Consider the following 14,110-nt stretch of genomic DNA (forward strand, 5'->3'; position numbering starts at 1 on the left):
GACGTTTAGTCCAGATTTCTCTTTCAAAATATCCATAATTTGAGATGATAACACCAGTGATAGTACAACAATCATCATATGCACTCTGTATAAACAGTCACTAGGGCTGCCAGCAGTACCAGATAATCAGGGGTGTAAAGTAATTGAGTAAAAATACTTAAGTATTATATTTAAGTATTATTTGTTGGGATTTGTACTTTACTCAAGTGCAATTTAAACAGAATACTTGTACTTTTACTTAATTACATTTCCAAAGAAAAAAATAGTACTTTTTACTCTTTACAAAACTTTATTTAAACTTGAAAAGTACTCACTACATTTTTGCAGATAATGTTCTTTCATCTTACTGGACTGAAGTCGCCTTTTACTGCATCTGACAAACGACAGATGACAGACCAGAGGTCAGTTCTGACCATCTGCAGAGGTGGAATTTCGGATCTGATCTGAGCTTCGGACATGTTGAAATATTTGTTTGACTAGACCGTATGTGACCGCACAACTGAATGTGATGTATTCATTCAAAACTATGAGTACGAAGTGTGAAACACTGACAGTTTTTGTCCTAAACTTTATTCTAAACACCTTTTTTCGCCTATGTCTCAATGGGCTGGGTGCTCTGACATTGCAATTTGTGAGGCCCTCTCTAGTGCAATGAACATTTTGTGACTGTGGCAATGTTTTTGCAAAATAAAAAAATGTGGTTCATTACATATCTCAAGGCATTTCCAAAGGGAAATGTCCATTGTGTGGTGCTAAAAGTGGGTGAAATGTTCTTCCGAACAGATGAGGTTTTTAAGATTAATGTTCTGTCGAGATTTAAATTAGCAAAACCCACCTCCCTACCCTAAACACTAAACCTAACCGATAGTGTCATAAAAAGCAAACGTGAGATGATACTAGATACTTGGACTTTTAATTGAGTACAATTTTCACTCAGTATCCATACTTTCACTTAAGTATAATTTCTGAGTACTTTTTATGCCCCTGCAGATAATACAAAATGATCTTGTATTTAATTGAACACTGTTGCACTTCATATTAGATCCATACGGGACCCCTCTTGACTTTTTCAGAGTCTTACACCCAAATAGCTAAGAAAGCTTTACTATTTAGCCTATTGCATTTTTAATCAGTGTTGCATTCAAGTAGCAATGTTAAAAATTACAGATTGTTTGACAAGCAATTACAAATATTTGAATGCTGTTGATTGTAGCTATGGTACACAGATGTTAGACTTGGGTGGGTGTAGTGTTGTGGGACACTTTAGTATAACATTATAATTCATTTATTTTTACAACAGATGCAATAAAGTCATATATCAATAAGCCAAACCCAAAGTGATTGCATCTCAAATGCATTTAAGCACTTAATTCCGTAAAGCAGGGACTGATATGTTTATGCACATACATACAGTAGCTTGGGGCAGATGCTGGGACTATAGCATTTCGTTTTTGTAGACAACATTGCCAGTTGTGACCTGCTACCATTGGATTATTTAAATCTCAAATGGCGAATGTGATATAAAGAAATTGAGAGAGAGAAAAAATAGAGAGTGTCCTTTTTTTTTAGGTTGGAAACCTAACAGCCACCCTTCTATAGAAGTCAAATGGCCTGTCTGATTCTTTTGTTCCAGCTTTTCATACAACAGTCACACTAAACCTTGACTATTAATCCGTGTGGTCAAAGGAAGAGAAGAAAGTAAACTCAGCCGATGGTGTTTTGGAACATTAGGCTACCAGTTGTACTGCTGCATTTGTGCCACTAGGATTTCATACACATAGCAAATACATATTGATTTACAGTTTGGAGAACAAAAAGCACCAAATTACTGACAAATATCAAGACAGGCAGCTGAGACTACACTATTCTAGTAGTGCATGTAAAATAAAAGCTCCGGTGTTTCAGAGACTCAGAGGGGAAATGAAAGATAGGAAAGAAGCATGTGAGATGAAAGTAGAAGACAAGGCCTAAAATGGTAGATTTCTGTGTACTGAAACAAATACAGATCTGACTCTTCTCTCTGTCTTCCTTCCTTCCCCTGTTCTCCCCCTCTCTCTGTTTGGACTGTGCAAGAGTATTAGCTGGGTTTACATGTTGCATTGTTTCTTGACGGTGATCAAACCTTAAATAAATAGTGGAGAGAGAGAGCCACAGCTTCCTGGATCTTTGAGACCCTATATTTAGCATGCCCCTATAAGGGGAATTCCAGCAAGCAGTGTCCACCCAGGGATGCTGATCAGCAGCGGCAGTCTCCCTATCAATTCCCCCATGTGCCAACAGATAAATATTGACAAGCTATTTCATTTTATACAATGTTAGATATACAGCAGGACTTCTGTCAACAAGGTGATTGGAGGACTGTTTAGCACTAGTGTATGAATGGAGAATGGAAAACATGTTATGCATCTAGTTTAAGTTGAGGTACTACAGGTGTAGGCAAAAATAAAAATTAAACTTTAAACTAATTAATTAAACTTTTTTTTTATTATTGTGACCAATTTCTACTTTTGAAATATGTAAATTAGGTTACATTTTATTTAACATGAAGAACTGTACATATTATGCCTAAAACAAAAGTAATTTTGTTAAAGTACCTTTATTTTTATTTTTAATTTAGTCATTAAACTCATTGGTTGGTCAAACCTTTCTGTCAAAAGGTTGTTTATTTAACAAAATATTTAATGAATTACTTTGTGGGTGTAAACATGCCCTTGCCCTTTTTTAAGATATAATAGACCATCAAATTGGGGATCTGTACATGAGCAAAATGTCACTTTTAGAAAAGATGCTACTATAATTGAAGGTTATATAATATCATAAAACTTCCATCTAAAATAATTGTATGCTTATTGTACCTCCTCTAATGCAACTTTGCCTTTAATCAAGATGGATCTCTCATAAAATGTAGATTCAGTTTTTCTTAACCATACCTCAATACATGCTTTGTGTTCTGCAGATGAAGCCAGAATAAAGAAGAAACCAGCTCCCACCAAACAGGGTAAGAATTCCTTCCCTCTATCCCTTACATAATCAGACAGAGAGAGAGAGAGAATATTCCTGATGAAAAGCATTGCTGCTCACAAGCTTATGTTGTGTTTTGGGTGCTGGTCACCCAGCAAGGGATGCTGGCGTACTGGTGACCCACCCAGGCTTTTAAACTAGCTTAACCAGCTTCACCAGCTAAGTTTTGAGGGTGAAAAGCATTGGAATTGCATGCTGGTTAAGCTGGTCTTTGTAGCAGGGATGATAACTCTTCTCTGTAAAAAATACTGAGTATGAACTCCATGCTTCCATGCAGGTTCACCACCTCAGTTCCTGCAGTTCCCTGGAGATCAGAAGATCAGGGCAGGAGAGAAGGTGGAGCTGTTGTGCAATTTTGGAGGGATGGCACCGATAACTTGCACCTGGCTCAAGTTTAAAAAGCCGGTAGGAAGGGGTGTAAAGGGACAGAGAGTGTGGAAGAGGATAGATGGTGAAATGAGAGTGGGAGAATGGCAGTGGAGTTACTGCTACCTACTGTAGCAGTTGCGTACCTGTCTGGTAAAAAAAAAAAAATGCTTAAAGGCTGCTTCTAATCCACAACTGTGTTTGTCAGACCACATGTTTATGGAGTTGAATACCTTGGAATGAGAGACTGGCATGTTGGTCTGACTTCACAAGTTTCCTTAGATCTTTTAAGCATCTGTCAATTTAACTACTGTAACAAACTCATTTAGCCCTTTATTAGAAACACTATGGTCCTAATAAAGTGCCCGACAGTCTTCTGCTGTTGTAGCCCATCCGCCTCAAGGTTATCTGAGTTACCGTAGCCTTTCTGTCAGACTGTTGTGCATGAAAATCCCAGGAGATCAGCTGTTACAGAAATACTCAGACCAGCCAGTTTGGCACCAACATTCATGTCAAGATCACATTTTTCCCCATTTTGATGGTTGATTTGAACATTACCTGAAGTTCCTGACTCGTATCTGAATGATTTTATGTATTGCACTGCTGCCACATGATTGGCTGATTAGATAATTGCATGAATAAGTAGGAGTACCAGCGTGTATAAGAAAAGGGGGATTGTCTTTCTGGGATACAAGTGGTAACAGTCAGTAACTAAATAGCGAATGCACAATTGTAAAAAAAATTGTAAAAAATAAATACAAAAATGCTCTGAAATAAATCATAAAATTACAGTGAGTCTTATCCAATATACTGTACATAAAAACACGTATACTACTCTCATATCTTCACACAAAGTTAAACTGTTCTACGAATTTCCAAGTTTACTATCCTCTAACTTTAGTTCTCATTGTTCCTGTTTAGATCCAGGCAGGAAGTGGGGTCATTTCCATAGAAACCACAGAGAACAGAAGCCAGTTGACAATCACAGCAAGTGACCAGGATCACAGTGGTTGCTACACGCTGGAGTTGCAGAATAAATTTGGCACCAAGCAGTCCTCACTCAACCTCACTGTCGTAGGTATGGAAGTAAACAAAGACAGGAAGTGACGGACTCTGAGAGGAGGGAAGGAGGCATATGGGATTATAAGAGACTGTACCATATGATTGTGTGTGCAATATTTGTTATTTGTACAAATCTCATTTTGTGTTTATGGCATTTTATGATTCTGAGCCCTGAGACTGCATCTTTTGATTTAGCTCATGACTGTTGCCATTTTAACCCTAAAATGCCCATGTATGGGTCACAGATGGGTTTATCAAGGAAATCAATTTAGAGTATAGCAGATTGTTTAGGGAATTGATTTATAGTATACTTATTACAGTGACAGCACTATGGAGGAATCCAGAATCCAGGAATCTTTTTTTGCATTCTAGGGCTGACTTGTTTAAGAATCATAAAGCTTTTATCCCAATTTGACAACTTTATAGAATCTTCCTGTAAAATAACTTTTTTATTAATGCATTGTCTCAGATTAAGAACAGGGTTAAGAACATGTGCCAGACTGATTTTGCCAGAAACTGGTCTCTGCTTTCAGAATTTTCAAATTGCTTAGTGGCCAGAGCTGGAACCTCAGCTGAATGTATGCGCATACCTTCACGCCACACATTGCGCAAGTGCGAAACATGAGCAAACATCCAAATGAAAATTTGAGTACTGATTACATTAATGTACACCTAATCCTCCTTACCCAAACCATAAACCTGACCCTAAAGGCTTAGATTCACTCACAGCAAAGTTCTTCTTTATTCATCGCTTAGAAAATGAAAGTCGAAACTGAGCAAGGGTGTACTGTTTGGGTATATTCGAACACTGCCTAAGCTGCTGGGGCCAGCATTTAGAGGAGATTTAAATATGAGACGCATGCTGTCCTAACAACAGATGTAAAACATTAACCAATGTGACATTAAAATATGTTTTCAACTACTACATACGTTTGTTTTCAATTACTCCCCCCCAGGCCAGATGGCTCCCCGGCCTGAGTTGGGCGATGGGGGTATATGGCGAGCAGGGCGTGGCCGAGCTATAACGATGGACGGCTTGGGGAGAATTATCGCAATCAGCCGGGAGAGAGATTAGGCAGCAGCCAGTGTTACAGCTAGAGAGAGAGAGTGACACACAAAGCTGTCTGAGTGTTGAATGTTCAGCTGAAAAGCCTATTGTGTTTGAGTGTATTTATGTAGATGCTGAAAAGCATAACGTAGTATGTGTGAAAAATAAAAGTCTTACGTTTGGATGATTACCTGGCTAACGCTTCCTCCTTGAGTTGAGAGCAAGAGATCTGCCACAACTTGAGATCAGTAAATGAAGCTATTGGAATAACTCAATGATGATTTAAAGTAATATAGATCCAGCAGATAATGTGTAATTCTTTAATAATGTGTGTTTACATTCTGCATTTGGGAGCTAATGCTAATGCAAACATGCTATACATAGCAATAATATACACCGGTTACCATCAGTTAATTTATTGTTATTATTGTTATTATTAATGTTGCCGTCAAAGTAGGTAGAGCACCGTGTCCAAAGTTTTAATGATAGTTTGCGCTGGCAAGCTGTTTCAAACCACTGCAACAAACTCAAAAACACCTTATTTTTGGCCATTTTCTGTAAAATTACGTCACAACCGTTCTTTCTTATATGTCACTAGAAGTATATCGGCGCCTTAACCCTAACAGTACTGAGACCAAAACAGCATTCTTTTTTCTTACCTATTTACAAATGTATTATATCGCTAGCCAAACATCAAAGTGATGTGATGTCAAAGTCATAGGGAGTCTGATTAATGTCGCATGAACATACACTACTTGGTGGTGCTTGTCTGGAATTTGTCACATCTGGTCCTAAATTTGGTGAAATATTTTTTTGGAACTAATGCCGATTTCCAGCGAGATCATGTTGCATGTTTCATTAACATTTAGATATCTTCTTGTACATACTGTATGTACATAAAAACATAAAGCATATTTACCAGCCTGTGGTCTCCCTATCTTACAATACATAGCCTTGTTATGTACACAAGTTTCTTGAGCAGTGCCTATAATAACTATAGCAGTGGTGAGCTGACCTCTCCAATTTAAACCTGTCTCCCAGATAAGCCGGATCCCCCAGCCGGCATCCCTGCTGTCTCCGACATTCGCAAGTCCTCACTCACCCTCTCCTGGTACGGCCCCACTTATGATGGAGGCAGCATCGTCCAGTCCTACAACCTGGAGATATGGAACTCAATGGAAAACACATGGAATGACCTCACCTCCTGTAACAGCACCTCCTACCACGTCCAGAACCTTCTCGCCGATCGTCAGTATAAGTTCCGCGTTCGAGCTGTTAATATGTATGGTGTTGGAGAGCCCAGTGCAGAATCTGAGCCTATCACAGTGGGGGTGGAGGAGGTTACAGGTGAGAATGAACATCTGTTTCATAATGAGAGTTAAATTGAGAAAATGGAAAAGATATGACAACCGCAATGAGCTGTTTCAAAAAATTCATATTCTTCTTCAGAAAAAAAGGAAGAGGAGGAAGCTGGAGCCACTGTGTCTGATGATGGTATGCAGTTCAGGCAATAAGCCTACCCATCCTTCCCTCCTTCACTTATGCTATGCAGTGGTTCTTAAACATTTCAGACCAAGTACCACCTTTGATCAGTTCAGAACATCAAAGATCACCTAGTCACTTCAATTTTCTCTCAAATTTTTACAGAAACTCCTCTCCTAATTTTTGGAACTTCCCTGGTTACATTACTGGTACCATGCTGAAAATGTATTATTGAATCCAGTGTTTCTGAGTCAAAAATTGGCCACTCTTAAAGCTTGCCCTCATAAAAACAAGCATCTAGATGTAGCTAAATATCATTTTCTTACTGTACATATCCAGTGTAGGTCTACCACAGTTTGATAACCACTGATATACTGAATTCAGAAGAGGACTGAATTCAGAACTTACTAAAATGATTCTCAAATGCTCAGTTTGATACATTTCCTGTTCATTTCACAGATGAGGAGAAAGAACCAGAGTACCGAGATGTGGCCATTAAGAAAGACTGCAGCGTCAAGGACTTCTATGATATAGAGGACCGCTTAGGAACGTAAGAGACGTGTCCATTATATCCATTATAAATAAAAAATGTGGGACTCTTGCCATTTCTGATTTATATATTTGTACTTCTCTATTCCCATTTCTGTCTCAATGTCTTCTCCAACAAGGGGTAAATTTGGTCAGGTCTTCAAACTAGTGGAGAAGTCTAACAAAAAGGTGTGGGCAGGGAAGTTCATCAAGGCATTCTCACAAAAGGATAAGGAGAATGTGAGGCAGGAGATCGGCGTCATGAACAGCCTCCACCACCCCAAACTGGTGCAGTGTGTAGATGCTTTTGAGGGGAAGTCTGATATTGTCATGGTCATGGAGATGTAAGTCGCAAACCTCTCATGTACTTTTGTTTATTTTGAATCAAAACTTTTTTGTGAAGGCCAAAGGACAGACAGTGGGGTGTGAAAGTCTATGATATTGAGAATCTTTTTTTATTTTTTATTTTTTATTTTTTTTTGTCTTTTCATTTAAACCTGGAAATAAACAGAAAGTTCTAGGATTTAGAAAAATGTGAAACAAAGAAAATAAATGGAAAAAAAATGAAGCAGTAATGTTTGAGATTCTAGGTCAATAATCAAAAGTGAGCAAATGGTGAAAATGAACATGTTAACTCTTTTGAACAAAAGGTCAGATTTCCACTGAAGCACACAGTATGCTCTTTGGAACTTTTTCATATTGTGATATGATAACATGGATCAGCTTGACATGTGCATGCTGTCATTAAAGCAAAAGGGTGTCATACCAAATCCTAAGAAATTCTGAAATTCATGTTCATTTTTACACTCAGATTGTTAATATATTATCTTGTAATGATTGTTATTATTATTATAAAAATGCAGTCTAGAAGCATTTTCACTAATATTCTAGGACTTTTGACCTCACTGTATTCTAGGGTGGGAGAGGTGAGTACATTAGATCACTTTGGTGAAACTAGCCTGTGCTCCCTGGTGGTGTGAATAGAGTCTCTTTGAACAGGCTGAGATGTTTTATAGTTGTTTTTTCAACACACTTAAATCATTTCAACCAGTTAAGCTTTTTATCAGAGGTTGGAATGCAAAAGCCAGCACCCTGTGATTAGAGAAGTGTGTGTAACATGTCCTTATATAAAGACAGGGAGAGAGGGAGAGAAGAGAGAGCATGGATGCTCTGCTTCAGCTTGGCAGCCATGATGGAAAATAGCCCATATTTAAATCTCATTGACTGTAAGAGAATTGTTTAGCACTCAAGGCACAGACGCAATTCATATGATGGTTCAATGGAAAGTCCACATGCCATTCTAATGCATTAATGACATAAAGCTGTTCAGTCATGACGTCAATTTGTAGGCAGACCCGGAAGGCTAATTTACCATGAGTTCCCTCAGGAATGTCTAATGAATGGCCCCTTTATGAATGTCAGAAGGCCCCTCCCTCCAATTACTTCAGGGCACCAGATAAGGAATAGTACAAGTAGTATAAGAATTATCCAAATGGACCACTCAATAAATTAGAAATACTGTATGTAAACTGGAAGGAGTTGGTCATCTGAATAATCTGAATAATTTTGTGAAATTCTAACCTTTAAAGCCTCTACTGTATTATCAACACAAGAAAGACACAGTTGTATTAAAATTAATTTTCTTTAAAAAATACATTAACAAGAATAACTAACAACAACTACAAAAAGGTACTAATATGCTAAAGATACTATGTATTAATTAGAACATAAAGTGCACAGGATGGAAAGATGCAAGTGGTTGAGTTGGATGTAGCTATGGAAGAGTATAAATTGTTATTTTATGGAAAGATAAATTGCTGTTTCTCTATTAACTAATAAGGTGAAGACCTTATTCCTAGCTGAACAAATAACTCAAAAATTATTTGCTAGACTTTGGATAAATAGGTTATGCAATTTAAAGAACATTAGATAAGCATAAGCTAGTAATATACACTAATGCCAAGGTCTCTGAAATGAAGTTTGCATAGTGATATTTACGTTCTGCTTGATCGAGCGATGTGCTAGGTAATAGCAATGTCTTCAACTGGTTGTGTTGGGGTGCGTTGCAGTGGGGAAAGAGGTGGATTCAATTTCAACAGCCTTGAACATTAAGCACTGAGGAATGCTTATCTCTTGGTGCACAGAGAGGGTTCTTACAATCTGGAACATGCAGTTGAAGCCCTGATGTTGGTGCAGATGTTCCTTAATCTGGAACACATAGATGCAGGAAACTTGAAGTGAGGGTTTGCTCGCGAGAGTGGAAAGGATTAGTTCACCCAAAAATATTTCTCTCATGATTTACTCACCTTTAAGCCATCCCAGATGTGTATGTCTTTCCTTCTTTAGCAGAACCAAAATTAAGATTTTTATAAGCACATTTCAGCTCTGTTTGTCCATTCAAAATAAGTGAATGTCTACCGTGAGGCTGTTGGCTGTTTGACAGTCCAAAAGGCATATTTAGGTAGCATAAAAGTAGTCCACAAGACTCCAGTCAATCAATGAATGTCTTCCGAAGCAAATCAATAGGTTTTTGTAAGAAACAAATTAATAATTAAAACGTTTTTAACTTTAAATCGTTGCTTCCGCCCACTGCTGTATTGCTGTTTGAAATGACCTAACTCTTGCGTGACGTTTCTTCACCATGGAATGCCATCTTGTCCATTCTTCACTACACACTTTTGGTAGTTTTTACTGTATTAAGCAGCTTGTTAGCAACCAAACATGAAAATCTGTTCAAGTTGTGGTAATCACAGACCTGTTTTACTCAAAAATTGAACCCATAGGAAATTCCAGAGGGAACTGAGGTCTTGAAAATGCTCATTTTCTTTTGGGTATAAGGGCTATTAACTGAATAGCTCTTTTGATGTAACAGTCTGACTGTGTCTTCTTCCAAACTCATGTACTTTAAGAGAATGTGCTGAATTTAATTAACAACTTATTTCTCAACCACTGATGAAGTACGTGCTTTAGAAATGCAGGTGTATAGTATAAATAAATTCCCTGACATACTACATCTGCTATTTTTGGCATTGTCCTTTGACCTATATGTTCTTTGATCCAGGTGCGGTTCTAGGGTCACTGGATATTAAGGGCTTAGCCCAGACCTCTGTGGATACATATGTGGCCATCCTTTGATTAAAATATAGGAATATAATACATTTTATAATAAAAGTTTAAATGTTACATCTGTGGGGTGTCATTTATATAGATCTATAAATATTAATATTGATAAATTATTGATAAATCTTTAAATATTACTAAAACAAAAACTAAAAGTTCCCACCAACTTTTGTCTCAGCCTCAGATATGCTCCAATATCAGAAGTAAAACAACAAAAACAACAACAACAAAAAAAACATTATTTTTGTCCCTATCGGCTTTCCGTAGTTCTGCGCACACTGTATACAGTTAATACTTTAAAAGACTATTTTTGATTTGTCGGGTGTTTTATGTTAGTTTAGAATTTTGCAGAATGTTAATAGGCTAAAATAGGTGATTATGATACCAAAAAAAATTATAATAATAATAGTTGCTAGATTTGCCAAAGTTTGCGAGGTTAATGGCGTTGTTTCTTAAATAAAAGGTTTTTGCAAATGTCCTGGCTTGTGACTTAAGTTTGCAAATTCCTCGAGCATATCTGTATATAATATTCTTTGTTTTCAGGGTTATCTATCTAAATATTTGGTACTTACTGCATCTGGATGGACCAACTCAGTGCAGTTTGTAATATCTTACCAAGACAGACAGGCATTTTGATCATTCGCACACAGCCGCAATCGCAAGTCACAAGCGCTCTTTTTGGTTGCGTGCACATGTGTATGAGTGCTGGAAAGCAGCTGCCAAAGTGACAGCGCATGGATACTGAATTGAGCCGGTATTTGGTATTATCGATACTGCTTTGACCTACAATATACTAACAAAAATGAAAACATTTATTATAGTACCTATAGCATTTACACTTGAAAAGAGTCCCCAGACTTAAAGTTCTCTGCCATTTTTTTATTTACTCCTTCACTTACTGCCTCATGAATACTGAGTTTTCAGACATTCTACTTATTTGACATACTGTTTTTTTGGGCGGGGGGGGGTTGTTTGCATACTGTGAAGCAGGCTGCACATATTCAGACATGGGTTGAGTTCGGAATTGCATACTACCCCTATGGCAGAAATAGTAAGAGTAGTATGGTAGTATGCAATTATGAACTCAGTCTGATTAGTTGGTGTCACTCACTGATGATGTCATTATGGTTCCCATTGACTGCAGGATCTCTGGCGGTGAGCTGTTTGAGAGAATCGTTGATGAGGATTTTGAACTGACTGAGAGAGAGGTGATCAAGTACATGCTGCAGATCATAGATGGTGTCCAGTTTATCCACAAGCAAGGCATTGTCCACCTCGACCTCAAACCTGAAAACATCATGTGCGTCAACAAAACAGGAAGCAAGATCAAGCTCATCGACTTTGGTCTTGCCCGAAGAATAGGTAAACTAGTGCTGACAACTGCAGTAAAACAAATAGGGTCTGGTAACCTTGAACAGCTGATCAACTGTTGTGATTTGTCTGTGTTTACAGAGGATTCTGGTTCACTCAAGGTTCTTTTTGGAACCCCTGAGTTTGTTGCTCCTGAAGTGATCAACTATGAGGCTATCAGCTACCCAACAGACATGTGGAGCATTGGCGTCATCTGTTACATTCTGTGAGTGACAAACCAGTGTCTACATCAGTGTTAATCCTCCAACTGTTGTTAAAAACTTTGACTAGGACAAAGTAATTAATGCTGAGGACTGGAAACATGACCTTTGAGGCCATCTATAAGCTGGTGTACTGCTAAAAATTTGCAGAATTGTCTTTTAGCATATATACATATTTAAAATTCCAGGAAAATGGACCAAAAATATTGATGATTCATCTTGCACTCCAATAAAATGCTCTCTAGAATAGGAATGTCCTTCCACTAATACCACCTAACTAGCAATAGTGAACAGGAAATCATGGTTCATAGCTGTGATGTAAGTAAAGGCTATTCATTTTAATTAATTTTTTTAAAGAAAGAGCCCTCAGATATGCCCCACCTCAACTTCCTGTTTCAACAGGAAGTTGGTCAACACAAGACAGCTGTGCCTGACAAGCAATTTCATGGTGTCTTTAAGGCCAAAGTGTTTGAACAACTTACATTCCAAGCTTAATTTTTTCAATGTTGCATGTTAACAAAATGTTGATTTCTTTGAAGTAGTGTAAATATATTTCAACTGACTTTCTTTTATATTTTAAAATGTTTAATTTGGTTGAATATGCAATAGCCGTATGAAATGTTAGCAATTTATACCCTTCTAATTCATCCTCAGGGTCAGTGGTCTTTCTCCATTCATGGGAGAAAATGACAATGAGACCCTCGCTAACGTCACCTCAGCCACCTGGGATTTTGAAGATGAGGCATTTGATGAGATTTCAGATCAGGCCAAAGACTTCATCAGCAGTCTCCTAAAGAAGGACATGAGGTAAGCATGAATGCTTAACAGAAAAAATTTAATTAAGGTTTGAATGTGAAACTTTATCATTTTTATCTCTTGGAATTAGAATCTGTTTACAAATGGAAATAACAACATTCCCTGCTAAAAAGACCACCTTAACCAGCATGTATTCCCAAGGTTTGGTTCTGGTCAAGCAGGTGGACCAGCTAGGTGGCCCTTTCCCACCTACAGTCCTGGTTCTTTTCCCTTTGTAACTTTCTAGATGAGAAATCTTATGAGGAACACCATACCCATGGAGACTTTTCTTCTTTTGCATTCCGACTCACAGAAGTAGCCCCCATAGTCATGTCATCTAGTATCGAACATTTTTCTTATTATGCTGTTTGCATGCGTGATTCAATAGCAGCAGCATAACTGTACTGAAATACTCACTTATTTATTTAAAAAATATGTCTTGATGCAAGTTAACCATGCAAAAACTGTCACGCAATACTTCCCTCATGTAAACTAGATTTCATGACTGTTTAGTTTATGATAAAGTAACAATTATACAACTCTCGATAAACATCTGATTATCCATCATCCCAGGAAACCTTTATGTAGTAATCCAGAAATCACTTTATTTTCTGTATAGTCACACAGTACAAACAGTACAGATGAAATGAAAACTCAAAGCGTGCCTCACACACACACACACACACACACACACATATACACATATATTTGTTGGTTTTATTTTATTTCTGTTAAGGGAATTGTAAAATTAGCGCAATCCTCTGAGTAGCAGGCTAGCAGCTAGTTTGTTTACAAATGGCAGTGGACTCCTCTCCTTTCTCAAAGCTATTTGTGCATCATAGGTTTTTGACCAATCACAGGCTGCACATGGTTCTTACAGCTTTTTAAGAGTGAAATTCAAGCACTTTTCAAGCATTTTCCAGGTATCTTAATCATCTTTTTCAAGCACCTCGAAGCTTTAAAGTTTATCCAATTCTAAATGTTAATTGACAAAAATGCAATGATAAAAATGTATCCTTCTGTGATTTCAAACATTGCCCAATCTATAAAAATGAAAGTTTCAAGAATTCCTTTAAACCCAAAGACAGCTAAGACTGGAATCCTTAATACGATTACA

General features: G+C 37.5%; 1 protein-coding gene across 1 annotated transcript in view; it reads left to right on the top strand.

The window, feature by feature from the left end:
- Positions 1-14,110, top strand: part of mylkb (myosin light chain kinase b) — a 31,852-nt gene that overhangs the window by 2,811 nt on the left and 14,931 nt on the right. The window contains exons 4-13 of the mRNA XM_051706227.1: positions 2,957-2,998; positions 3,299-3,426; positions 4,309-4,465; positions 6,539-6,844; positions 6,947-6,991; positions 7,439-7,529; positions 7,648-7,851; positions 11,772-11,989; positions 12,080-12,203; positions 12,853-13,005. Of these exons, the coding sequence (XP_051562187.1) occupies positions 2,957-2,998; positions 3,299-3,426; positions 4,309-4,465; positions 6,539-6,844; positions 6,947-6,991; positions 7,439-7,529; positions 7,648-7,851; positions 11,772-11,989; positions 12,080-12,203; positions 12,853-13,005 (1,468 nt within the window). The remainder of the gene's footprint in view (positions 1-2,956; positions 2,999-3,298; positions 3,427-4,308; positions 4,466-6,538; positions 6,845-6,946; positions 6,992-7,438; positions 7,530-7,647; positions 7,852-11,771; positions 11,990-12,079; positions 12,204-12,852; positions 13,006-14,110) is intronic.

This window comes from Myxocyprinus asiaticus, chromosome 9 (genome assembly GCF_019703515.2).
Source record: "Myxocyprinus asiaticus isolate MX2 ecotype Aquarium Trade chromosome 9, UBuf_Myxa_2, whole genome shotgun sequence".
NCBI classification, from domain to species: Eukaryota; Metazoa; Chordata; class Actinopteri; order Cypriniformes; family Catostomidae; genus Myxocyprinus; species Myxocyprinus asiaticus.